We start from the raw sequence: 27,848 nt of genomic DNA on the forward strand, positions 1-27,848 counted from the left end.
TGCAAACCTGCACGTCTTTGGAGTGCGGGAGGAAACCGAAGATCCCGGAGAAAACCCACGGGAGAACGTACAAACTCCGCACAGACAGCACCCGTGGTCGGGATGGAACCTGGGTGTCCGGCGTCGTGAGGCAGCAAGCTCTACCCGCTGCACCGGCCAGTTACTGCAGGATTTATACACCGCCTGTTAAACACTATCAATGTCCTCAGACCACAAACGCACATAAAACAGTTTATTTAAAAATAAATTTACATTTGCAAAAGTTAACCAAGAAATCCCACTTTTTGCCGCTTCGTTCCTAAACTTTCTTCTTTCGCCAGCGTGGTCCGCAGTGACTCGTGTAGAGCCTTGCCCACTCGCCTCCCCGTCTGTCAGGGACACACGAGACAGTCAGCCCCCCACAGCACCCCCCCCCACATACACCCCCCCCCCCACATACACCCCCACCCCACATACACCCCCCCCCACATACACCCCCCCCCACATACACCCCCCCCCACATACACCCCCCCCACATACACCCCCCCCCACATACACCCCCCCCACATACACCCCCCCCCACATACACCCCCCCCCACATACACCCCCCCCACAGCACACCCCCAGCGTGGTCCGCAGTGACTCGTGTAGAGCCTTGCCCACTCGCCTCCCCGTCTGTCAGGGACACAGAGACAGTCAGCCCCCCACAGCACCCCCCCCCACATACACCCCCCCCCCCACATACACCCCCCCCCACATACACCCCCCCCACATACACCCCCCCCCACATACACCCCCCCCACATACACCCCCCCCCCACATACACCCCCCCCACATACACCCCCCCCCCACATACACCCCCCCCACCACATACACCCCCCCCACATACACCCCCCCCCCACATACACCCCCCCCACAGCACACCCCCAGCGTGGTCCGCAGTGATTCGTGTAGAGCCTTGCCCACTCGCCTCCCCGTCTGTCAGGGACACAGAGACAGTCAGCCCCCCACAACACCCCCCCCCCCCCCACATACACCCCCCCCCCACATACACCCCCCCCCACATACACCCCCCCCACATACACACCCCCCCCCACATACACACCCCCCCCACATACACCCCCCCCACATACACCCCCCCCCCCCACATACACCCCCCCCACATACACCCCCCCCCACATACACCCCCCCCACATACACCCCCCCCCCACATACACCCCCCCCCCACATACACCCCCCCCACATACACCCCCCCCCCACATACACCCCCCCCCCACCCCACATACACCCCCCCCCACAACACCCCCCATACAACAAACCGTGGTGTGGGGGTGCGGGGGTCTCGGGGTGCAGGGGTCTTGGGTGTGGGCTCGAGCGGGGGTCTCAGGGTGTTGGGGTCTCTGGGGTGTTGGGGTCTCGGGGTGTGGGGGTCTCGGAGTGTGGGGGTCTCGGGGTGTGGGGGTCTCGGGGTGTGGGGGTCTCGGGGTGTGGGGGTCTCGGGGTGTGGGGGTCTCAGGGTGCGAGGGTGTGGGGGTCTCGGGGTGTGGGGGTCTCGGGGTGCGAGGGTGTGGGGGTCTCGGGGTGTGGGGGTCTCGGGGTGTGGGAGTGTGGGGGTCTCGGGGTGTGGGGGTCTCGGGGTGCGGGGGTCTCGGGGTGTGGGGGTCTCGGGGTGCGGGGTCTCGGGTGTGGGAGTGTGGGGGTCTCGGGGTGTGGGAGTGTGGGGGTCTCGGGGTGTGGGAGTGTGGGGGTCTCGGGTGTGGGAGTGTGGGGGTCTCGGGGTCTCGGGTGTGGGGGTCTCGGGTGTGGGAGTGTGGGGGTCTCGGGGTGTGGGAGTGTGGGGGTCTCGGGGTGTGGGAGTGTGGGGGTCTCGGGGTGTGGAGTGTGGGGGTCTCGGGGTGTGGGAGTGTGGGGGTCTCGGGGTGTGGGAGTGTGGGGGTCTCGGGGTGTGGGAGTGTGGGGGTCTCGAGGTGTGGGGGTCTCGGGGTGCGGGGGTCTCGGGGTCTCAGTGTGTGGGGGTCTCGGGGTGTGGGAGTGTGGGGGTCTCGGGGTGTGGGGGTCTCGTGGTGCGGGAGTCTCGGGGTGTGGGAGTCTCGGGGTGTGGGAGTGTGGGGGTCTCGGGGTGCGGGGGGCTGGTGCGGGTCTCACCTCCATCATTTCATAGACGCTGGCTGGGTCGAGGCTGCCGACGCCCACCTTGCGCAGACAGGTGAGGGTCCCGCGGTGAGTGACCGACACCAACACGCTCGCCATGCTGCATCGCTCCTCCTGCGCCGTCGCATCCACCACGTGGCGGTGACCCACCTGTGGGCACCAACACTGACCTGTCACCCACACACTGACCCACACACACTGACCCACACACACTGACCCACACACACGGACCCACACACACGGACCCACACACGACACGGACCCACACACACTGACCCACACACACTGACCCACACACGACACGGACCCACACACACTGACCCACACACACTGACCCACACACTGACCCACACACACTGACCCACACACTGACCCACACACGACACGGACCCACACACACTGACCCACACACACTGACCCACACACACTGACCCACACACGACACGGACCCACACACACTGACCCACACACGACACGGACCCACACACTGACCCACACACTGACCCACACACTGACCCACACACTGACCCACACACTGACCCACACACACTGACCCACACACGACACCGGACCCACACCACGACACGGACCCACACACACTGACCCACACACACCTGACCCACACACACTGACCCACACACACTGACCCACACACACTGACCCACACACACTGACCCACACACACTGACCCACACACTGACCCACACACACTGACCCACACACACTGACCCACACACTGACCCACACACACTGACCACACACACTGACCCACACACTGACCCACACACACTGACCCACACACACTGACCCACACACACTGACCCACACACTGACCCACACACGACACGGACCCACACACACTGACCCACACACGACACGGACCCACACACACTGACCCACACACACTGACCCACACACACTGACCCACACACTGACCCACACACACTGACCCACACACTGACCCACACACACTGACCCACACACACTGACCCACACACTGACCCACACACACTGACCCACACACACTGACCCACACACACTGACCACACACTGACCCACACACGACACGGACCCACACACACTGACCCACACACGACACGGACCCACACACTGACCCACACACACTGACCCACACACGACACGGACCCACACACACTGACCCACACACACTGACCCACACACACTGACCCACACACACAGACCCCACACACACTGACCCCACACACACTGACCCACACACACTGACCCACACACACTGACCCGTCACACACTGACCGGTCACACACTGACCGGTGCACACACGACCCACCACAGACACTACACACACCACTGGATCTGAACACACCTCCAGTTTACTGCTGTACCATAATAACAACACAAAATGCTGGAGTAACTCAGGGGGTCAGGCAGCATCTCTGGCGAGAAGGAATGGGGCAACGTCTCAGTTCCCTCGTTTCCATCCTCCCTGACTCCTCAGTCTGAAGAAGGGTCTCGACCGAACGTCACCCATTCCTTCTCTCCAGAGATAGTCATAGTGATAAAGTGTGGAAACAGGCCCTTCAGCCCAACTTGCCCATGCCGGCCAACATGCCCCATCTACACTAGTCCCACCTGCCCACATTGTCGGTCAGTGTGGGTGGGTGGGACTAGTGTAGATGGGGCATGTTGGCCGGTGTGGGTAGGTGGGACTAGTGTAGATGGGGCATGTTGGTCGGTGTGGGTGGGTGGGAGTAGTGTAGATGGGCATGTTGGTCGGTGTGGGTGGGTGGGACTAGTGTACATGGGGCATGTTGGTCGGTGTGGGTAGGTGGGACTAGTGTAGATGGGGCATGTTGGTCGGTGTGGGTGGGTGGGACTAGTGTACATGGGGCATGTTGGTTGGTGTGGGTAGGTGGGACTAGTGTAGATGGGGCATGTTGGTTGGTGTGGGACTAGTGTAGATGGGGCATGTGGTCGGTGTGGGCTGAAGGGCCTGTTTGTGTGTGGAGTGGCCAGGTTATGGGGGGATTTCTCACCTTGCTGAGCGTGATGATGCAGGGCACGTTGTCCACGTTCAGGCGCAGGCAGTCGAACGGGTCGTCGGAGAGCTCAATCTCCTTGGAGCCTTCGTCATCCTCAAGGACCCTCACCCTTGGGATTCTACAGAGAAGCAGACAGTGGTACAGGCCAGAGTAACCTACTAGAGGGCAGAGTAACCCTACTAGAGGCCAGAGTAACCTGCTAGAGGCCAGAGTAACCTACTAGAGGCCAGAGTAACCCTACTAGAGGCCAGAGTAACCCTACTAGAGGCCAGAGTGATCCTACTAGAGGGCAGAGTAACCTACTGGAGGCCAGAGTAACCGACTGAAGGCCAGAGTAACCTACTAGAGGCCAGAGTAACCGACTGAAGGCCAGAGTAACCCTACCAGAGACCAGAGTAACCTACTAGAGGCCAGAGTAACCTACTGGAGGCCAGAGTAACCGACTGAAGGCCAGAGTAACCTACTAGAGGCCAGAGTAACCATACTAGATGCCAGAGTAACCCGACTAGAGGCCATAGTAACCTACTGGAGGCCAGAGTAACTTGTTAGAGGCCAGAGTAACTTGTTAGAGGCTTGAGTAACCTACTAGAGGCCAGAGTAACCTACTAGAGGACAGAGCGGGGGGGGGGGGGCCCGGTCAGGTGGTGGAGGGCTCCGGTCAGGTGGTGGAGCGGCCCCGGTCAGGTGGGGGGGCCCGGTTAGGTGGGGGGGGGGGGCCCGGTTAGGTGGTGGGGGGACCCGGTCAGGTGGGGGGGGGGCCCCGGTCAGGTGGGGGGGGGCCCCGGTCAGGTGGGGGGGGGCCCCGGTCAGGTGGTGGGGGGGCCCCGGTCAGGTGGGGGGGGCCCCGGTCAGGTGGTGGGGGGGGGGGGCCCAGTCAGGTGGTGGAGCGGCCCCCGGTCAGGTGGGGGGGGGGGCCCGGTCAGGTAGGGAGGGGCCCCCGGTCAGGTGGTGGGGGGCCCCGGTCAGGTGGGGGGGGGCCCCGGTCAGGTGGTGGTGGGGGGGGGGCCCCCGGTTAGGTGGGGGGGGCCCCCGGTCAGGTGGTGGGGGGGGGGCCCGGTCAGGTGGTGGGGGGCCCCTGTCAGGTGGGGGGGGGGGCCCCGGTCAGGTGGTGGGGGGGGCCCCCGGTTAGGTGGTGGAGCCCCGGTCAGGTGGTGGGGGGGCCCCAGGTTAGGTGGTGGAGCCCCGGTCAGGTGGTGGGGGGCCCCGGTCAGGTGGTGGAGGGCCCCAGTCAGGTGGTGGGGGGGCCCCGGTCAGGTGGTGGAGCCCTGGTCAGGTGGTGGGGGCCCCAGTCAGGTGGTGCAGGGCCCCGGGAGCTGCTGCTCCACTCCGGACCCATGGTGACCACTGGGATAAACGGTGAAGTTCACGGGAAAACCAGACAGAGCGGGTCAATGATGCCGGTGTGGGAGACGTGCCCTGCCGGGACGTCCAGCTCCTCACCTGGTGCTGACCACACTGTCCACGCTAACCACACGCTGACCCTGTCCGGGACGTCCAGCTCCTCACCTGGTGCTGACCACACTGTCCACGCTAACCACACGCTGACCCTGTCCGGGACGTCCAGCTCCTCACCTGGTGCTGACCACACTGTCCACGCTAACCACACGCTGACCCTGTCCGGGACGTCCAGCTCCTCACCTGGTGCTGACCACACTGTCCACGCTAACCACACGCTGACCCTGCCCGTGACGCCCGGCCCCTCACCTGGTGTTGTGAAGCGCTGCTTTAACTGCGATGGAAACGGCATCAAACAGATTCCCTCCACACTCCAGCAGCTGAAACACAGAGACACGCTCGCTAGTGAGGTGGTCACCAGACCGCAGGAGGGAGGAGAGAGGGTGGGAGAGGAGAGAGGGTGGGGGAGGGGAGAGGGTGGGCGGTTGGGGGAGTGGCTGGGGGAGTGGGAGGGAGAGGGGGAGTGGGTGGGTGGGGGAGGAGGAGTTGGCGGGAGAGGGGGAGTGGGGGTGGGCGGGGGAGTGGGTGGGTGGGCGAGAGGGTTGGGCTGGGGAGTGTGAGGGGGGGTGAGCAGGTGGGCGAGAGGGGTGGGTGGGGCCAGACCTACCAACACGTCCACGTACAGCACCCAGCAGTGTTGGCGGGGGGTGATGCACAGGGCTGCCAGCTCCAGGCTGTGTGAGTGGGGGGGGGCTGTGTGTCGGGGGGGGCTGTGTGTGTGGGGGGGATGTGTGGGGGGAGGGGGCTGTGTGGGGGGCGGCTGTGTGGGAGGGGGGTTGTGTGTGGGGGGGGCTGTGTGTGGGGGGGGCTGTGTGTGGGGGGGGGGGCTGTGTGGGGGGGGGCTGTGTGGGGCGGGGGGCCGTGGGGGAGGCGCTGTGTGTGGGGGGGGGCTGTGTGTCGGGGGGGGGGCAGACCTACCAGCACGTCCACGTACAGCATCCAGCAGTGCTGGCGAGGGGTGATGCACAGGGCTGCCAGCTCCACACTGTGTGTGGGGAGGGGCTGTGTGTCGGGGGGGGGGGGGGGCTGTGTGGGGCGGGGGGCCGTGGGGAGCGCAGTGTGTGGGGGGGGGGGGGCTGTGTGTCGGGGGGGGGGGGCCAGACCTACCAGCACGTCCACGTACAGCACCCAGCAGTGCTGGCGAGGGGTGATGCACAGGGCTGCTAGCTCCACACTGTGTGTGGGGGGGGGGCTGTGTGGGGCGGGGGGCTGTGGGGAGGGGGGGGGGCGCTGTGTGTGGGGGGGGCTGTGCGTCGGGGGGGGGCCAGACCTACCAGCACGTCCACGTACAGCACCCAGCAGTGCTGGCGAGGGGTGATGCACAGGGCTGCCAGCTCCAGGCTGCTGCTGTTGTCAAACACACGGTACAGGGTGTTGGTGATCTCGGTGCTGAGATCGTCTCCCCCTCGCCCTTCAAACTTCGGCGTGGCATTGGCAGAGCTGCACGGAAACATCGTTACAAAGTTCAACACCAACGCTGCACGTCGACCGCAAGAGCCGTAAACAATTTCATTTTGATAAACGGAGCTAGTTTTGCTGAAGTTTAGTTTTCATTTGAATCTTCCAGCGAGACAGGAATGAGAACGTGGTCCTCTGGCGCCACCGAGTGGCCAATGCAGCAATGACAATCCCTGCACATCTAACGCCATGTCGGCACAACGAACTAAGTGATGGTTTACCAAAACACACAGAGTGTTGGAGTAACTCAGCGGGTCAGGCAGCATCTGTGGAGAACACGGATAGGTGACGTTTCACAGAGTGCTGGAGTAACTCAGCGGGTCAGGCAGCATCTGTGGAGAACACGGATAGGTGATGTTTCACAGAGTGCTGGAGTAACTCAGCGGGTCAGGCAGCATCTGTGGAGAACATGGATAGGTGACGTTTCACAGAGTGCTGGAGTAACTCAATAGGCAATAGGTGCAGGAGGAGGCCATTTGGCCCTTCGAGCCAGCACCGCCATTCAATGTGATCATGGCTGATCATTCTCAATCAGTACCCCGTTCCTGCCCTCTCCCCAGACCCCCCTGACTCCGCTATCCTTAAGAGCTCTATCTAGCTCTCTCTTGAATGCATTCAGAGAATTGGCCTCCACTGCATAAGATCATAAGTGATAGGAGCAGAATTAGGCCATTCGGCCCATCAAGTCTACTCCACCATTCAATCATGGCTGATCTATCTCTCCCTCCTAACCCCATTCTGCTGCCTTCTCCTCATAACCCCTGACACCCGCACTAATCAAGAATCTATCTATCTCTGCCTTAAAAATATCCACTGACTTGTGGCCTCCACAGCCGTCTGTGGCAAAGAATCCCACAGATTCTCCACCCTCTGACTGAAGAAATTCCTCCTCATCTCCTTCTTAAACGAACGCCCTTTAATTCTGAGGCTGTGACCTCTGGTCCTAGACTCTCCCACTAGTGGAAACATCCTCTCCACATCCACTCTATCCAGGCCGCTCACTATTCTGTACGTTTCAATGAGGTCCCCCCTCATTCTTCTAAACTCCAGCGAGTACAGGCCCAGTGCCGACAAACGCTCATCACAGGTTAACCCACTCATTCCTGGGATCATTCTTGTAAACCTCCTCTGGACCCTCTCCAGAGCCAGCACATCCTTCCTCAGATATGGGGCCCAAAATTGCTCACAATATTGCAAATGCAGCCTGACCAGCACCTTATAGAGCCTCAGCATTACATCCCTGGTTTTGTATACAAGCCCTCTTGACATAAATGCTAACATTGCGTTTGCTTTCTTTACCACCGATTCGACTTGCAGATTCACTTTTTGGGAATCCTGCACCAGCACTCCCAAGTCCCTTTGCACCTTTGATTTCTGGATTCTCTTCCCATTTAGAAAATAGCCTACGCCTTTATTCCAAATGCACGTCTCCACACTTTGCTCCACTATATTCCATCTGCCACTTCACTGCCCACTCTCCCAACCTGTCCAAGTCCTTCTGCAGAGTCCCTGCTTTCTCTACACTACCTGCCCCTTCATCTATTTTCGTATCATCTGCAAACTTGGCCAAAGCCTTCAATCCCCTCGTCCAAATCATTAATCTACAAGGTGAAGAGTAGCTGCCCCAGCACCGAGCCCTGTGGAACTCCGCTAGTCACTGGCAGCCAACCAGAAACAGCCCCTTTACTGCCACTCCTTGTCTTCTGCCGTCCCGCCAACCTGCTGTCCACGCTGGTGTCTGCCCTTTGATACCGTGGGCTCATCTTCCTTAGCAGCCTCACGTATGGCACCTTATCAAAAGCTTTCTGTAAATGTAAGTAAACATCATCTACTGACTCACCCTTGTCTGTCCTGCTATTTACGTCTTCAAAGAATTCCAGCAGATTTGTCAAGCAAGACTTCTCCTTTACAAAGCGGTGCTGACGTTGGCCTATATTATCGTGAACTTCTACGTTCTCCGTAACCTCATTCTTTATAATGGACTCTAAAATCTTACCAAGCACTGAAGTCAGACTAACTGGCCTACAGCGCCCACTATTCTGCTTTGCTCCCTTCTTGTACAGTGGGGTAATATTGGCCATTTCCCAATCATCTGGGACCACTCCTATCTCTAGTGATTCTTCAAATATCACTGTCAATGCCTCCACAATCTCCAAAGCCACCTCTTTCAGCACCCTAGGGTGCAGTCCATCCAGTCCAGGTGACTTATCCACCGTCAGCCCTTTCAGCTTCTGAAGCACCTTGTCCCTTTGACCATGACAGGGCACTCCTATGTGACGTGCATCTTACCAGTCTACGAAGAACTCCACGAAACCTTCGTTGGGCCTCTCCAGTTTGGGCAAGCCCATCTCTGCCTTAACACCGACTAGAATGTCTGTGTGACCCTGTAGGACATGCAGACACACAACGGGTTACTGACAGCAACACATTAACCAGAAACACACCAGTGAAGCGACGGAACCACTGGTTCTTAAATTCACCCACCTTTACTGACGGGACTAATGTCAACGTTACTGATGGCCTCACTGGACACCTGTACGTTTAGTTTAATTTTGAGAGACAGCGCGGAAACAGGCCCTTCGGCCCACCGAGTCCGCACTGACCAGTAATCCCTGCACTCTAACACTATCCCACACACACACTAGGGACCAAGTCAATGAACCTACAAACCTGCACGTCTTTGGAATGTGGGAGGGAACCGAAGATCTCAGAGATGAGGAAAAACTTCTTCACCCAAAGAGTTGTGAATCTGTGGAATTCTATGCCTGAGAAGGCACTGGAGGCCAATTCACTGGATGCATTCAAAAGAAAGTTAGATTTAGCTCTAGGGGCTAGTGGAATCAAGGGATATGGGGAGAAGGCAGGTGTAACTCAGCGGGTCAGGCAGCATCTGTGGAGAACATGGATAGGTGACGTTTCACAGAGTGCTGGAGTAACTCAGCGGGGTTACTCAGGCTAGTGGCTTTACCCAGAACAAGATCGTGCCACACAATCCACTTTCGTCATGATGAACATTTAATGTGTTCAGAGGGTTTAAAGCATACTTGTGAAGTGAGGCCGGGATTGTGGTCGTAGATTGTGGGCTCCACAATCAGAGTGAGGTTTTCAATGTGGGCTTTGATGTGCTCATTGTGGTCACTGGCTAGAATGGCATCTCACGTGATCAACACAACTAGCAATTATGATAAAAATCACTCCACTTAAAGTACTCATTATGTTGAAACAAGCTAATCAGCAGATGTATGTAGTCAGCAGATCCCGTCTGTAAAGCCCACTGGTGCAATGTAACGTAATAGAAAGATCGGAACCCACCCGGGACTAGGGCAGCTCGGTGGTGCAGCGGGTAGAGCTGCTGCCTCACGGCACCAAAGTCCCGGGTTCCATCCTGACTACGGGCGCTGTCTGTACGGAGTTTGCACGTTCTCCCCGTGACCTGTGTGGGTTTTCTCCGGGTGCTCCGGTTTCCTCCCACTCCAAAGACGTGCAGGTTTGTAGGGTAATTGGCCCTGTATATTGTTCCTAGTGTTCAGCACAGTCATTGTGGGCTGAAGGGCCTGTTCCTGTACTACACTGGTCACGGTATTACCACAGACGATCAAGGCAGCCCGTCCCGGTCCTTACAATTTTCATCCTGGCCGAGCCACTGGTGTTGGAGACCACGTCAGTCTCTATCTCGATGTGTCTGTAGTCTTCACATCCACGACCGTCAATCCGCACATCATCCTGAGAGTCAAACACACCCGCAAAACATTCAATTCATCACCTTCTTTACAATTCAATACCAATCCAAGTCTGTCCAACCAACGTCTTCATGAAGCTAATATCCTCCGATCCAGGGTAACCAAAGAATAGATCCCTCAGGAAGCAGAGTGATCTGTGTGTGGGGCCAGGGCTATGATCATGATCAATACTTCAGGAAGCAGAGTGATCTGTGTGTGTGGAGCCAGGGACACACTAGCCCCATCTCCACTAGTCCCATCTACACTAGCCCCATCTACAGCAGTCCCATCTAGACTAGCCCCATCTACACCAGCCCCATCCACATTAGCCCCATCTCCACTAGCCCCATCTCTACCCGTCCCATCTCCACCAGTCCCATCTACACCCGTCCCATCTACACCCGTCCCATCTACACCAGCCCCATCTCCACTAGCCCCATCTACACTCGTCCCATCTACACTAGCCCCAGCTCCACTAGCCCCATCTACACTAGCCCCATCCACACTAGCCCCATCCACACTAGCCCCGTCTACACCAGCCCCGTCTACACCAGCCCCATCTACACCAGCCCCATCTCCACCAGCCCCATCTACAGCAGTCCCATCTCCACTAGCCCCATCTACACTAGCCCCATCTACACTAGCCCCATCTACACTCGTCCCATCTACACTAGCCCCATCTACACTAGCCCCATCTACACTAGTCCCATCTACACTAGCCCCATCCACACTAGCCCCGTCTACACCAGCCCCGTCTACACCAGCCCCGTCTACACCAGCCCCATCTACAGCAGTCCCATCAACACTAGCCCCATCTACACTCGCCCCATCTACACTCGCCCCATCTACACTAGTATTCATGATGAATACGTCAGGAAGCAGTGATCTGTGTGTGGGGCCAGGGGTGTGAGCTCCATCATGATTAATACCTCGTTATTCCCCAAAGAGAAAGAAGGATGTCGAGAGGCTGGAGTCTCACAGACGGGCACACTGACCTTAGGGACGGGCACACTGACCCTACAGATGGGCACACTGATACTTAGGGACGGGCACACTGACTTTAGGGTCACACACTGACCCTTAGGGACGGGCAAACTGATCCTTAGGGATGGGCACTCTGACCCTTACGGATGGGCACACTGACCCTACAGACGGGCTCTCTGACCCTACAGACGTGCACACTGACCCTTAGGGACGGGCACACTGACCTTAGGGACGGGCACAGTGACCCTTAGGGACGGGCACACTGACCCTTAGGGACGGGCACAGACCCTACAGACGGGCACACTGACCCTTAGGGACGGGCACACTGACCCTACAGACGGGCACACTGACCCTACAGACGGGCACACTGACCCTTAGGGACGGGCACACTGACCCTTAGGGACGGGCACACTGACCCTACAGACGGGCTCACTGACCTTAGGGACGGGCACACTGACCCTACAGACGGGCACACTGACCCTTAGGGACAGGCACACTGACCCCTAGTGACGGGAGCAGACCCTTAGGATGGGCACAGTGACCTTACAGACGGGCACACTGACCCTTAGGGATGGGCACACTGACCCTACAGACGGGCACACTGACCCTTAGGGATGGGCACAGTGACCCTTAGGGATGGGCACAGTGACCTTTAGGGACGGGCACACTGACCATCCTGAGACCTGCAGCAGGTCTGCGTCAGGAAGGTGGAAGAGTTATGAATATTGGAGCACATTAAGGTGGGTAGACTCGCAATGTTTAGGAAACATTTAGACAGGGACATGGATAGGACAGGTTTGGGGGGATATGGACCAAACGCAGGCAGGTGGGACTAGTGTAGATAGGACATGTTGGCCTGTGTGGGCAAGTTGGGCTGAAGGGCCTGTTTCCGCCCTGTTTGACTAATTAAGTGCAGGTAGGTAAGAGTTGGTCTTGGCATCAGGAAGCACTGCCTCACAAAAAGGCAGCCAGCATGGCTGTCAAGGGTAGACACAAAATACTGGAGTAACTCAGCGGGTCAGGCAGCATCTCAGGAGAGAAGAGATGCACGATGTGTGGGTCGAGACCCTTCTACACTGGTTGTCAAGGGTTATGGGATGAAGGCAAGAGAAAGGGTTGAGAGGGAAAGACTGATCAGCGACGATTGAATGGCAGAGGGGACTTAATGGGCCAAATGGCCTAATTCTACTCCTAGAACATATGAGCATCATCAAGGATTCACACCACCCTGGCCACACTCTCACTGACCCACACCACCCTGGCCACACTCTCACTGACCCACACCACCCTGGCCACACTCTCACTGACCCACACCACCCTGGCCACACTCTCACTGACCCACACCACCCTGGCCACACTCTCACTGACCCACACCACCCTGGCCACACTCTCACTGACCCACACCACCCTGGCCACACTCTCACTGACCCACACCACCCTGGCCACACTCTCACTGACCCACACCACCCTGGCCACACTCTCACTGACCCACACCACCCTGGCCACACTCTCACTGACCCACACCACCCTGGCCACACTCTCACTGACCCACACCACCCTGGCCACACTCTCACTGACCCACACCACCCTGGCCACACTCTCACTGACCCACACCACCCTGGCCACACTCTCACTGACCCACACCACCCTGGCCACACTCTCACTGACCTACACCACCCTGGCCACACTCTCATCTCACCCCTGCCATGGGGAAGAAGGTACAGGAGCCTGAAAACTGTAACGTCCAGGTTCAGGAACAGCTTCTTCCCGACAGCCATCAGGCTGTTAAACACCACAACCTCAAATAAACTCTGAACTTTATAGACGGGGATATTGTTTGTGTCTTTGTACACTGAGCTTCTTTTTTGTTATTTATTCTGGTATTTAAAGAGTATTATGTTTACATATTTGTTGTGAACAATGCTGCCTGGAAGATCTAGCAGTGGCAAACGAGAAGGCTGTCCACTGTGCAAGAGCCTGGCCCAACATTGGAAACATAGATGATGGAGACGAATATCCATTTTGGGACATGTGACACTGGACAACCTGTCTTTGGGGCAGCAGAGAACGGCCAGGAAATAACAGATCTGTGATTCTCACATCAATGGCAGGGAAGTTATCAGATGCAAATCTGAGGGACAAGATTAACGATCACTTGGAAAAGCAGAGACCGATCAGAGAAGTCCAGCGCGGGCTTGTCAAGGCCAGACCAAGCTGATGGAACATTGTGAGGAGGTAACGAGTGTTGGGTGGTGGAGCACGCATGGTTGCACGGACGAGTCAGGCCTTCAACAAGGTTCTGCAGGAGAGGGTGATACAGGGCTGAGTGCACAGGGCACGTTGGTCAATTAGATCCAAGCACGGCTCAGTTGATGGAAAGGAGAGTGACAGCAGGGGTCATTTATGTGAGTGGATGCCTGTGACCAGTGGTGTTGTGTGTGTGTGGATCATTGTTGTGACTAGATGCCTGTGACCAGTGGTGCTGGGTGCAAGGATCCTTGCTGTGACCAGTGGTATTGGGTGAGTGGATCTTGCTGTGACTAGATGCCTATGACCAGAGGTGTTGGGTGAGTGGATCATTGCTGTGACCAGAGGTATTGGGTGTGTGGATCCTTGCTGTGACTAGATGCCTGTGACCATTGGTGAGTGCGGGTGCTGTCTTAGTTTACTTTAGAGATTCAGTGCCAAAACAGGGCCTTCGGCCCACCGGCCCAGCGATCTGCACACATTCACACTTCCCAACGCACACTGGGGACAATTTACATTTATAACAAGCAAATAAACCTACAAACCTGTACGTCTTTGGAGTGTGGAAACCGAAGATCTTGGAGAAACCCACGCAGTAATGGAGAGAAAGTACAAACTTTCTGAAAGCACCTGTAGTCGGGATGGAGCCCGGGTCACTGGTGCTACAAGTGCTGTAAGGCAGCAGCTCTTCCGCTGTGCCACCCGGCACGGAGTCTGTACGTTCTCCCCATGACTTGAGTGGGTTTTCTCCAAAATCTTCAATTTCCTCCCACACTCCAAAGGATTGTAGGTTAATTGGCTTGGTATAAATGATGTAAATTGTCCCTAGTGTGTGTCGGAGAGTGTTAGTTTAGGGGGATAGAAACATAGAAAATAGATGCAGGAGTAGGCCATTCGGCCCTTCGAGCCAGCACCGCCATTCAATATGATCATGGCTGATCATCTAAAATCAGTACCTCGTTCCGGGTTTTTCCCAAAATCCCTTCATTCCGTTCGCCCTAAGAGATAAATCTAACTCTCTCTTGAAATCATCCAGTGAATTGGCCTCCACTGCCATCTGTGGCAGAGAATTCCCCAGATTCAATAGACAATAGGTGCAGGAGTAGGCCATTCAGCCCTTTGAGCCAGCACCGCCATTCAATGCGATCATGGCTGATCACTCTCAATCAGTACCCCGTTCCTGCCTTCTCCCCATACCCCCTCACTCCGCTACCCTTAAGAGCTCTATCCAGCTCTCGCTTGAAAGCATCCAACGAACTGGCCTCTCTGGGTGAAAAAGTTTTTCCTCATCTCAGTCCTAAATGGTCTCCCCTTATTTTTAAACTGACATCACATCCACTGGCTCTCCCTTATCCATTCTACTTGTTACATCTTCAAAAAATTCTAGAAGATTAGTCAAGCATGATTTCCCGTTCATAAATCCATGCTGACTTTGACCGATTCTGTCACTGTTTTCCAAATGCTGGTTGATGTGGACTCGGTTGGGAAGGGCCTGTTTCCACGCTGTGTCTCTACACTAAACCTGTCTGGACAAACACTTGAATGTGAGAGGTGCAGAAAGTGAGGGGACAAATACGGAGCTGGAGTTGATGCGGATTGGCCTGTATCTGTGGATGGAGCAGACAGGTGGGCATCTTCATCAGGCTGGGCATTGCTCCCAGACTCTGCCCCGCCCTGTAGATAGAGCTGTTAATGATAGAGGAGTCAGGGGGTATGGGGAGAAGGCAGGGACGGGATCAGCCATGATCACATTAAATGGCGGTGCGTACAGGCTGGAAGGGCCGAATGGCCTCCTCCTGCACCTGTTGTGTACCGCACACACCCCGCTCCCCCACCCCGGCCCGGCCCGGCCGCGCTGCCGCACCTGCACCCCGTGCATCACGTACACCCGCTCCGCCTCGCTCAGCACCACCGCCGCCATCGCGCTGCGTCACCACCACGCGCCCCGCCACACGCAGCGTGGCGTCATCACCCCGCGCCCCCCCGCCGCGCCTCGCGTCATCACCCCACCACACCCAGCGTGGCGTCATCACCCCGCCACACCCAGCGTGGCGTCATCACCCCGCGCCCCCCCGCCGCGCCTCGCGTCATCACCCCGCCACACCCAGCGTGGCGTCATCACCCCGCGCCCACACACTGCGCTCTGGCGAGGCAGCGGCTCTCCGCGCTCTCCCTTTGCCGGACGAGCGGTTGTTCTCTGCGGGACATGAGCCGTTACAGGGGGAGCGCGGCCTCGCGACACGCTGCGAAACAAGCACGCAACCCCACGCCGGCGCCATGACGTCACAGCCGTGCGTCAGCTCCATTCGTCGGGGCCAGCTTCCGCTTCCGTTCAGCTCCCGGGCAACGGCCGCGCCTGCGCACCGGAACATGGCGGCGCTTTGGCTGCGGCGGCGACAGCGGCTCCCCCTCCCCCCGCGGGCGGCCTGAACCCCCCGCCCCCCAATACCCCCAACCCCGGCACTGGTACCCCCATCACCCGGCCCCAACCCCGCCCCCCCCCCCCCCCAACCCAGCGGCGGCTCCCCCTCCCCCCGCGGGCGGCCTGAGCCCCCAACCCCAGCCCCCGGCTCCCCCCGCGGGCGGCCTGACTGAGGCCCCGCTCCCCCCCACAACGGGCCGCGACTCCCTCCTTCCCTCCGCCAACACCGTGAACCCCCGGCCCGCGGCTGCCAGGGCGGGCGGGCGGGCGTGAGGCGGCGGTTCCCCGGCCCCGCTCCCCCTCCCTCCACCCCCGGCTCCGCGCCGCGGCCTCGCTGACTGACCAGGTGAGTGTCCGGCTCCAGTGCGCGGCGACTGCACCAAACTGCACTGGAGAGCTTCCCTTCGTTGTGCGCGCTGTCCAGTCAGACCTGATGATACAACACATAACTACAACCAGGACAAGCTCAGTCCAACAGGTGGAGCAGAGGGGAAGGTACATGGTGCAGAATATCGCTCTCAGCATTGGAGCCCATGAGGAAGGACATGAGTGGAATTCTCTGCCTCAGAGGGCAGTGGAGGCCAATTCTCTGAATGCATTCAAGAGAGAGCTAGATAGAGCTCATAAGGATAGCGGAGTCAGGGGGTATGGGGAGAAGGCAGGAACGGGGTACTGATTCAGAATGATCAGCCATGATCACATTGAATGGCGGTGCTGGCTCGAAGGGCCGAATGGCCTCCTCCTGCACCTATTGTCTATTCTTGCTATTGAGGGCGTGCAGCGTAGGTTTACTAGGTTAATTCCCGGAATGGCAGGACTGTCGTACGTTGAAAGACTGGAGCAACTAGGCTTGTATACACTGGAAATAAAGGATGAGCGGAGATCTTATCAAAACGTATAAGATTATTAAGGGGTTGGACACATTAGAGGCAGGAAACATGTTCCCGATGTTGGGGGAGTCCAGAACCTCAGAAGGCAGCGGAGGCCGATTCTCTGGATGCTTTCAAGAGAGGGTTAGATTGTAGAGCTCTTAAAGATCGCGGAATCAAGGGGTATGGGGAGAGGGTAGGAACGGGTTACTGATTGTGCAGAGATCACAGTGAATGGCGTTGCTGGCTCAAAGGGCCGAATGGCCCCTTCCTGCATCTATTGTCTATTGTTCCAGAGACAAAGTCCAATGTCCACAATGGGGTAGAGGTGAAGATAGACACAAAACATAAAATGCGGGACAGGCAGCATCTGTGGGGAGAAGGAATGGGTGACGTTTCGGGTAGAAACCCTTCATCAGGCCGAAACATTGCCCTTTCCTTCTATCCAGAGATGCTACATGTCCCGCTGAGTTACTCCAGCACTCTGTATCTATCTTCAGTATAAACCAGCATCTGCAGTTCCTTCCAACACTTTAAGGAGGGACCATTCAGCCAAACAATCAAGCTCAGACAAGCAAGCCAAACTCCAGTACAATAGGTAGAGCAAAGGGGAAGGTACAGAGTGCAGAATATAGTTCTCAGCATTGTAGCATCAGTTTCAGAGACAAAGTCCAATGTCCGCAATGGGGCCGAGGTGAAGATAGACACAAAATGCCGGGCAGGCAGCATCTTTGGAGAGAAGGAATGGGTGACGTTTTGCGTTTCGACATAGGGGGAAGGGTAAGTTGTAAAAAAAACCAGATCAAAGCAGGCAATAAGGAAATATAGAATGGTTGATGGTTAGCTGAGGGGAAGGTGCTAATGAGGCATACAATCAGTAAAATTAATCAGGAGGACAGAACTAGTTAGAGGATGGGGAGAGAGGGAAAGCAAAGGTTACACAGGGTTGTGGGTGTATGGAACGAGCTGCCGGAGGATGTAGTTGAGGCAGGGACTATCGCAACATTTAAGAAACAGTCAGACAGGTATATGTAGGGATATGGACCAAATGTGGGCAGGTTGGACAAGTGAGGCTGGGACATGTGTAAGAAGGAACTGCAGATGCTGGACAAGGGTCTCGACCCAAAACGTCACCTATTCCTTCTCTCCAGTGATGCTGCCTGACCCGCTGAGATTTTTGTGTCTTTCTGAGGCTGGGAATGCAGTGCTAAAGACAAATACTCTCAATGTTTAGGAAGTATCTTGACCAGCAGTTAAGGCAGAGAAGGCCATGGAGTAAATGCTGGAAAATGGGACTTGTGTAGATTGGTACTTGATGTAAATGTGTGACAGTTGGCATGGATGTCATGGGTGAAGAGCCTGTTTCAGTGCTGTGCTGTGTGATGGATATCATGGGTGAAGGGCCAGTTTCAATGCTGTACTATGTTCTAGGTGGCAGTTGGCATGGATGTCATGGGTGAAGGCCTGATTCAGTGCTGTACTATGTGTGTGATGGATATAATGGGTGAAGGTCTGATTCAGTGCTGTACTATGTGTGTGATGGATATAATGGGTGAAGGTCTGTTTCAGTGCTGTACTATGTGCTGTGTAATGGGTGGCCTGTATAAGTGCTGTACAATGTGCTGTGTGATGCATATAATGGGTGAAGGGCCTGTTTCAGTGCTGTACTATGTGTGATGGATATAATGGGTGAAGGGCCTGTTTCAGTGCTGTACTATGTGCTGTGTGATGGATATAATGGGTGAAGGGCCTGTTTCAGTACTGTACTATGTGCTGTGTGATGGATATAATGGGTGGCCTGTTTCAGTACTGTACTATGTGCTGTGTGATGGATGTAATGGGTGAAGGGCCTGTTTCAGTACTGTACTATGTGCTGTGTGATGGGTATAATGGGTGAAGGGCCTGTTTCAGTGCTGTACTATGTGCTGTGTGATGGATATAATGCGTGAAGGCTTGATTCAGTGCTGTACTATGTGTGTGATGGATGTCATGGGTGAAGGGCCTGTTTCAGTGCTGTACTATGTGCTGTGTGATGGATATAATGGGTGAAGGGCCTGTTTCAGTGCTACATGACCGTGCCTCAGTTTAATTGGTAAAGGTTGTTGCTTTGATTTGGCAGGTTTAAGTATGGACCAGACTACACCATGAGATCATCTAACCACAACAGAGATATTGAGCGGCGGGCGGAGTACCTGCAGGCTGACCAGTGCATGCCACCCCCCTCCAACGACAGCTCAATGGATCGGATCTGGTTCATCAAGGATGGATGCGGACTGGCCTGCGTCTTTGTCACCTGGATGCTGGTTTTCTACGCAGAGTTTGTGGTGGTTTTTGTCATGCTTATTCCAGGAAAAGACTTGCTGTACAGTATCATCAATGGGATTATCTTCAACGTCCTGGCGTTCTTGGCTCTGGCCTCTCACTCTCGGGCAATGCTGACCGATCCTGTAAGTCTCCCGCTGTCACACCTACTGTTGATTTTGTGACTGTTCATTGACCATGACACTAGCAAGTTTGCGGATGACACAAAGCTGGGTGGCAGTATGAACTGCGAAGAGGATGTTAGGAGGTTGCAGGGTGACCTGGACAGGTTGAGTGAGTGGACAGATGCAGTATAATACAGATAATATTAATATAAATGTGAGGTTATCCACTTTGGCGGCAAAAACAAGGGGGCAGATTATTATCTCAATGGTGTCAGGTTAGGTAAGGGGGAAATGCAGTGAGACCTGGGTGTCCTTGTACACCAGTCACTGAAAGTTGGCGTGCAGGTACAGCAGGCAGTGAAGAAAGCTAATGGAATGTTGGCTTTCATAACAAGAGGATTTGAATATAGGAGTAACGAGGTTCTTCTGCAGTTGTATAGGGCCCTGGTAAGACCACATCTGGAGTATTGTGTACAGTTTTGGTCTCCTAATTTGAGGAAAGACATCCTTGTAATTGAGGCAGTGCAGCGTAGGTTCACGAGATTGATCCCTGGGATGGCGGGACTGTCATATGAGGAAAGATTGGAAAAACTAGGCTTGTATTCACTGGAATTTAGAAGGATGAGAGGGGATCTTATTGAAACATAAAATTATAAAAGGACTGGTTAAGCTAAATGCAGGAAAAATGTTCCCAATGTTGGGGGAGTCCAGAACCAGGGGCCACAGTCTTAGAATAAAGGGGAGGCCATTTAAAACTGAGGTGAGAAGGAACTTTTTCACCCAGAGAGTTGTGAATTTGTGGAATTCTCTGCCACAGAGGGCAGTGGAAGCCAAATCACTGGATGGATTTAAGAGAGAGTTAGATTGCGCTCTAGGGGCTAGTGAAATCAAGGGATATGGGGAGAAGGCACGCACGGGTTACTGATTGTGGATGATCAGCCATGATCACAATGAATGGTGGTGCTGGCTCAAAGGGTCGAATGGCCTCCTCCTGCACCTATTTTCTATGTTTCTATGTTAGAATGTAGTTCCAGCCGCCACTTGCTTGTTATGGACCTCGTGGATTGGACTGGGACCAGACTAAAAGCTGGCGTTCCATACAGTTCATTTTTAACTAACAGTTAAAATAAAACAAAGACGTTAAATTGTGTAATTTAAAGGTAAAGTGCTGGAAATAACCAGCAGGTCAGGCCACATCTGTGGGAAGAGAAATGTAATTTTTCAGATCAAGAGCCTTTAAAGAAAATGTTAGGATAGGGCTAGCCCTAAACAAACCGGATGGGCACAGAGCAGTCATTTCCTTTGTGGAGTCCAGGTAGGAAAGGAAGCGTTTGTTTCCTTTGTGGAGTCTGAGGAAGGGTCTCGACCCGAAACATCACCCGAGATGCTGCCTGAGTGCTGAGTTACTCCAGCACTCTGTGAAACGTCACCTATCCATGTTCTCCATAGATGCTGCCTGACCCGCTGAGTTACTCCAGCACTCTGAAACGTCACCTATCCATGTTCTCCACAGATGCTGCCTGAGCCGCTGAGTTACTGCAGCATTTTGTGTCTACCTAGGATGGGGGCAGAAGCAGCTTATTCATGACGCCACTCGTCTGGGTTACATTGCACCTGCCCCTGCCCCTGCTCTGCCCACACTCCAGCTGATCAATGTCCTGCTGTATCCCGAGACAATCTACAACATCAGTTTGTATCACCTGCAACTTAACAGCTATTCCCCAACACTTTTATCCAGGTCATTTCTATACAGAACAAGTCCTAGCATTGATACTGTGTACACCACTTGCTGCAGACTTTCAGTACAAACACTCCACCACTATCCTCTGCCTCCTATCACCAACCCAGTTTTGGAACCAGTTTGCTAACATGCCTCAACCCCATGCCTTGACCTTCTGCGCCAACGTGCAACATTGAAGTCCATGCCAACGATCTCTACAACTCTGTCCTCATCATAGAAACATAGACATTTGGCTCTTCGAGGCAGCACCGCCATTCATTGTTATCATGGCATATCATTCACAATCAGTAATCTGTGCCTGCCTTCTCCCCATGTCCCTTGATTCCACTAGCCCCTCGAGCTCTATCTAACTCTCTTAAATCCATCCAGTGAATTGACCTCCACTGCCCTCTGTGGCAGAGAATTCCACAAATTCACAACTCTCTGGGTGAAAAAGTTCCTTCTCACCTCAGTTTTAAATGGCCTCCCCTTTAATCTAAGACTGTGGCCCCTGGTTCTGGACTCCCCCAACATTGGGAACATGTTTTCTGCATCTAGCTTGTCCAGTCTTTTTATAATTTTATATGTCTCTATAAGATTCCTTCTCATCCTTCTAAACTCCAGTGAATACAAGCCCAATCTTTCCTCATATGACAGTCCCGCCATCCCAGGGATCAATCTCGTGAACCTACGCTGCACTGCCTCAATAGCAAGGATGTCCTTCCTCAAATTAGGAGACCAAGACTGTACACAACACTCCAGATGTGGTCTCACCAGGGCCCTTTACAACTGCAGAATCTTGCATCCTATATATCTCCTAAAAAACAAATCAGTAAATTTGCGAGACAATTTCTGCGTGCACAAAACAATGCTCATTCTTTCCAGTCTGCTCCTCCCTTTCCAGGTGAAGATTCTCAGATCCTCTATCACTGCTTAGCTTGGCACCTTGGTCAGCATGGGTGAGTTGGGATGAAGGGCCTGTTTCCTGTTCCTGTCTGACATAAGGTTCATTGACCTGTGTTTCGAACACTTCCTCCTTGCTGATACAGATGTGCCCCTGAACATCTGCAACCCTCCCTGAACTCCCCAGCCTCCACCTCGCGTTTCATAGTGAAGTGTTCTTCCCGGCTTGTAGGAGCAGAATTAGGCCATTCGGCCCATCACATCTACCCCGTCACTCAATTAGAGCCGAGGTGTGCCCAAAGCTTCACAGCGAATGGCTGTTCATAGAGAGGTGGATTTAGTGACACTGCGGGGGGTGGGGGTGGAGTTAGTGACACTGTGGGGGGGGGGGTGGGGGTGGAGTTAGTGACACTGTTGGTGGGGGTGGAGTTAGTGACACTAGGGGGGTGGGGTTAGTGACACTGGGAGGTGGGGTTAGTGACACAGGGGGGTGGGGTTAGTGACACTGGGAGGTGGGGTTAGTGACACTGGGGGGTGGGGTTAGTGACACTGGGGGGATGGTGGGGGTGGAGTTAGTGACACTGGGGGGGGTGGAGTTAGTGACACTGGGGGGGTGGGGTTAGTGACATTGGGGGGTGGAGTTAGTGACACTGTGGGGGGGGTGGGGTTAGTGACACTGTGGGGGGGGGGTTAGTGACACTGGGGGGGGTGGGGGTGGAGTTAGTGACACTGGGGGGGTGGAGTTAGTGACACTGGGGGGTGGAGTTAGTGACACGGGGGGGTGGAGTTAGTGACACTGGGGGGTGGTGGGGGTGGAGTTAGTGACACTGGGGGGGTGGGGTTAGTGACACTGGGGGGGGTTAGTGACACTGGGGGGGGTGGGGGTGGAGTTAGTGACACTGGGGGGTGGAGTTAGTGACACTGGGGGTGGAGTTAGTGACACTGGGGGGTGGAGTTAGTGACACTGTGGGGGGTGGTGGGGGTGGAGTTAGTGACACTGGGGGGTGGTGGAGGAACGGACCACGTTCTGCCTCAAGAACAGAGATTTGTAACAATTCATTGTTTTTCCTAAGGATCATTAATTAATGTTAGGCGGCACGGTGGCGCAGCGGTAGAGCTACTGCCTTTCAGCGACAGAGACCCGGGTTTGATCCTGACCATGGGTGCTGTCTGTGTGGAGTTTGTACGTTCTCCCTGAGACCATGTGGTTTTCTCCAAGATCTTCGGTTTCCTCCCGCACTCCAAAGATGTGCAGGTTTATAGGTTAATTGGCTTGGTATACATGTAAGTTGTCCCTTATTTGTGTAGGATAGTGTTAGTGTGCAGGGATCACTGGTCGGTGTTGGCTGAAGGGCCTGTTTCCGTGCTGTATCTCTAAACTAGTGTGCGGGGTGATCGCTGGTCGGTGGGGAAGGGTCTGTTTCCGCGCTGTATCTCTAAACTAATCTAGTGTACGGGGTGATCGCAGATCGGTGTGGACTCGCTGGGCTGAAGGGTCTGTTTCCACGCTGTATCACTAAACTAATCTGTTTAAAATTAGGCAGTGCTATCTAGTCAGTTTGTTTTGGTATTAATCTATTTGTGAAATTGGTACTTTTGCAAGAAGACTAAGGCTGTTAATGCATCTCCCTGTAATTAAATATTTAATTAACGGTGAACTGTTGCTTAATTATTTAGATTGCGATTCTGTTGGCTCGCATCTTCATCTGCACAGCTCCTTTTACATTGAGGCAACTCCCCAGAGAACGTGTCAGTAACTATTCTGGACATACTATGTGTGATCACTGTAATGATTGTGAATTGTATTCATCATTGATTCCTGTGGTGACTGTTCATCTCATGAGGAATGACTGATTAAGATTGGTTGTACCGAATTACCTTATTGAGACAGGATTAAAGGACAGCTGCTGGCTGCCTCCTCCCTCTGGCGGACGGCACCAAGACAGGGGCTCGCTTAAGCTCTCACATCTCTGTGAATGTCTGCTTTAATCTGCTGTGAATGCTCCATTATTGAGCCGCGGCACAGGGTGGTCAGAGACCGTGCTGGGACAGTGGGTGAAGGGGAAGGTTAATGTAGATGGGACAGTGGATGAAGGGGGATATTAATGTAGATGCGTGGGGCGTCACGTCGCTGTGACAGTGGGTGAAGGGGGAAAGACCTTGCTGAGACAGTAGATGAAGGGGGAAGATTAATGTAGATGCGCAGGGTGTCACGTTGCTGGGACAGTGGATGAATGGGGAACATTAATGTAGATGCACGGGGCAAGTTCCTTGCTGGGACAGTGGATGAAGGGGGAAGATTAATGTAGATGCGCGGGGCAAGTTCCTTGCTGGGACAGTGGATGAAGGGGGAAGATTAATGTAGATGCACGGGGCAAGTTCCTTGCTGGGACAGTGGATGAAGGGGGAAGATTAATGTAGATGCATGGGGCAAGTTCCTTGCTGGGACAGTCTGCTGGCGAGATGAAAGGGGGAAGATTAATGTTTGTTGTTGCTCAGTGGTGGGTGCCTGGAACACATTACCAGGGGTGGTGGTGTAGGCAGATACAGAGGAGTGCTAAAGATGCTTTTAGATAGGCAGATGGATGGAGGGATATGGATCATGTGTAGGCAGAGGAGAGATGGTCTTGGTATCATGTTCAGCACACACCCTTTGGGCTGAGGGACTGTTCCAGTGGTGTACTGTTCTACTGAGCCAGTTGGGCTGAGGAATAACAGATGGAGTTTAATTCAGAACAATGAGGGTTGTTGCTATTTAGTAAAACAAACTAGGGAGAAGTTTACAAAATTATATGTCTGGTAAAATGAGGAGCAGGAGGAAGAAGCTTTCCACCCAGAACATGGCACTGCCTGAGGGAGTAGTGGCGATGAGTCCTCTCACACCACGAGATGTCCCCAGACCAGATGACCCGATCACAAGATTATAAAGCGACTTGTCATGGAGTAGACGGACTCCCCTTACCCCCCCCCCCACCCCCCCCCCATCCCCAATCTTTGTACATCCCGAATCCTGGATTTTCCACTCGGCACTTTAATTTCATGCATCTTGCTGTGTTCCATGACCGTTGACAAACGAATTTCCTTTCTGGACTAAATAAAGTTATATCGTATCGTAGACCCATTGTATCACTGTCATAGAGTGATGCAGTGTAGACACAGGTCCTTCAGCCCAACTTGCCCACACTGGCCAACATGTCCCAGCTACACTAGTCGTAGAGTGATGCAGTGTGGACACAAGTCCTTCAGCCCAACTTGCCCACACCGGCCAACATGTCCCAGCTACACTAGTCCCAGCTGCACTAGTCATAGTGATACAATGTGGACACAAGTCCTTCAGCCCACAACTTGCCCACAATGGCCAACATGTCCCAGCTACACTAGTCCCACTTAGAGTCATAAAGTGATGCAGTGTGGAAGCAAGCCCTTCGGCCCAACCTGCCCACACCGGCCAATATGTCCCAGCTACACTAGTCCCACCTGTCCGCGTTTGGTCGATATCCCTGCAAACCTGTCCTATCCATGTACCCAAGATAGAATCAAAAAGCTGGAGCTTCTCCTGGTTGCTGGATACTTTAATTCTCCTTCCCATTCCCACACAGACCTTTCTGTCCTTGGTCCCCTCCATTGTCAGAGTGAGGCTAAACGCAGATTGGAGGAACAGCATCTCATATTTTGCCTGGGCAGCTTACAGCCCAGTGGTATGAACATTGACTTCTCTCATTTCAGGTAGCCCCGGCATTCCCTCTCTATCCCTCCAACATCCAAGTCACACTAGCTTCTCATTTCCCCCCATAAACAGCTTACAATGGCCTGTTTCCTTTATCATCGTTACTTTCTTCATTGTTTCTACTTTCTTTAATTCATTGTTCTTTATCTCACCACATCACTATCTATATCTCTCGTTTCCCTTATCCCTAACCAGTCTGAAGAAGGGTCCCGACCCGAAACATCACCCATTCCTTCTCTCCAGAAATGCTGCCTGTCCTACTGAGTTACTCCAGCTTTGTGTCTATCTTCGGTTTAAACCAGCATCTGCAGTCCCTTCTTACACTATCCACGTACCTGTTTAACTGTTTCTTAAATGTTGGGAGAGTCCCTGCCTCAACTACCTCCTCTGGCAGCTTGTTCCATACACCCACCACTTTTGTGTAAAAATAGTTACCTCACAGATTCCTATTAAATCTTTTCCCCTTCAACCTTTGTCCTCTGGTCCTCGAGACTCTGTGCATCTACCCGATCTAGTCCCCTCATGATTTTATGCCCTCTATAAAATCACCCCTCATCCTCCTGCACTCCAAGAAATAAAGACCCAGTCTACCCAACCGCTCCCTAAAGCTCAGATCCTCTAGTCCTGGCAACATCCTCGTGAATCTTTTTTGAACCCTTTCAAGCTTGACAATATCTTTCCTATAACATGGTGCCCAGAACTGAACACAATATTCGAAATGCAGTCTCACCAACGTCTTATACAATTGCAACATGACCTCCCAACTTCTCTATAAGAAAATAACTGCAGATGCTGGTACAAATCGAAGGTATTTATTCACAAAATGCTGGAGTAACTCAGCAGGTCAGGCAGCAACTCAGGAGACAAGGAATGGGTGACGTTTTGGGTCGAGACCCTTCTTCAGACTGATGTCAGTGGGGCGGGACAAATGAAGAATATAGGTGGAGACAGGAAGATAGAGGAAGATCTGGGAAGGGGAGGGGAAGAGAGGGATAGAGGAACTATCTAAAGTTGGAGAAGTCGATGTTCATACCACTGGGCTGCAAGCTGCCCAGGTGAAATATGAGGTGCTGTTCCTCCAATTTCCAGTGGGCCTCACTATGGCACTGGAGGAGGCCCATGACAGAAAGGTCCCAACTTCTCTGCTCAATACTCTGACTGATGAAGGCCAAAGTGCCAAAAGCCTTTTTGGCCACCTTATCTACCTGCAACTCGACCTTCAGGGAACCATGCACCTGTACTCCTAGATCCATCTGCTCTACAACACTCCCCAGAGGCCTACCATTTACTGTGTAGGTCCTGCCCATGTTAGACTTCCCAAAATGCAACACCTCACACTTCAACCATTCCTCCACCCACCTGGCCAATCGATCCAGATCCTGCTGCAATCGTTCACAACCATCTTCACTGTCTGCAAAACCACTAACTCTTGTATCATCTGCAAACTTGCTAATCTTGCCCTGTATGTTCTCATCCAAATTATTGATGTAGATGACAAACAGTAACGGGCCCAGCATCGAACCCTGAGGCACACCACTAGTCACAGGCCTCCAGTCCGAGAAGCAACCTTCCACCATCACCCTCTGCTTCCTTCCATGGAGCCAGTTTGCTATCCATTCAGCTCTCACTCCTTGGATCCCATGCGATCTAACCTTCCAGAGCAGCCTACCATGCGGAACCTTGTCGAACACCTTACTGAAGTCCATGTACACAACATCTACAGCTCTGCCCTCATCAACCTTTTTGGTCACATCTTCAAAAAACTCA

At 54.4% G+C, this 27,848-nt stretch overlaps 2 protein-coding genes across 5 annotated transcripts in view; one reads left to right on the forward strand and one right to left on the reverse strand.

Annotated features, from left to right (window-relative positions):
* Nucleotides 1-237: 237 nt before the first annotated feature.
* On the reverse strand, nucleotides 238-15,982 carry exosc7 (exosome component 7). Its single transcript, XM_078426411.1, has 8 exons — nucleotides 15,879-15,982; nucleotides 10,686-10,787; nucleotides 9,354-9,448; nucleotides 6,881-7,046; nucleotides 5,856-5,926; nucleotides 4,146-4,269; nucleotides 2,125-2,280; nucleotides 238-368 (listed from the first exon to the last, which is right to left on the reverse strand). Exons 1-8 carry the CDS (start codon nucleotides 15,933-15,935, stop codon nucleotides 264-266), a joined length of 876 nt encoding a protein of 291 aa, XP_078282537.1. The 5' UTR covers nucleotides 15,936-15,982; the 3' UTR covers nucleotides 238-263.
* A 171-nt stretch (nucleotides 15,983-16,153) lies between these two features.
* LOC144601494 (palmitoyltransferase ZDHHC3-like) overlaps nucleotides 16,154-27,848 on the forward strand; it is a 60,671-nt gene continuing 48,976 nt past the window's right edge. Inside the window, exons 1-2 of one of the 4 annotated variants that reach the window (XM_078413697.1) lie at nucleotides 16,154-16,782; nucleotides 19,425-19,752. In XM_078413697.1, coding sequence (XP_078269823.1) covers nucleotides 19,450-19,752 — 303 coding nt within the window. In that variant the 5' untranslated portion in view covers nucleotides 16,154-16,782; nucleotides 19,425-19,449. Of the gene's footprint in view, nucleotides 16,932-19,424; nucleotides 19,753-27,848 lie in introns of all 4 variants that reach the window. The other 3 variants (XM_078413687.1, XM_078413716.1, XM_078413706.1) reach the window with 3 other exon arrangements.

This window comes from Rhinoraja longicauda, chromosome 2, assembly GCF_053455715.1.
Source record: "Rhinoraja longicauda isolate Sanriku21f chromosome 2, sRhiLon1.1, whole genome shotgun sequence".
Taxonomy (NCBI): domain Eukaryota; kingdom Metazoa; phylum Chordata; class Chondrichthyes; order Rajiformes; family Arhynchobatidae; genus Rhinoraja; species Rhinoraja longicauda.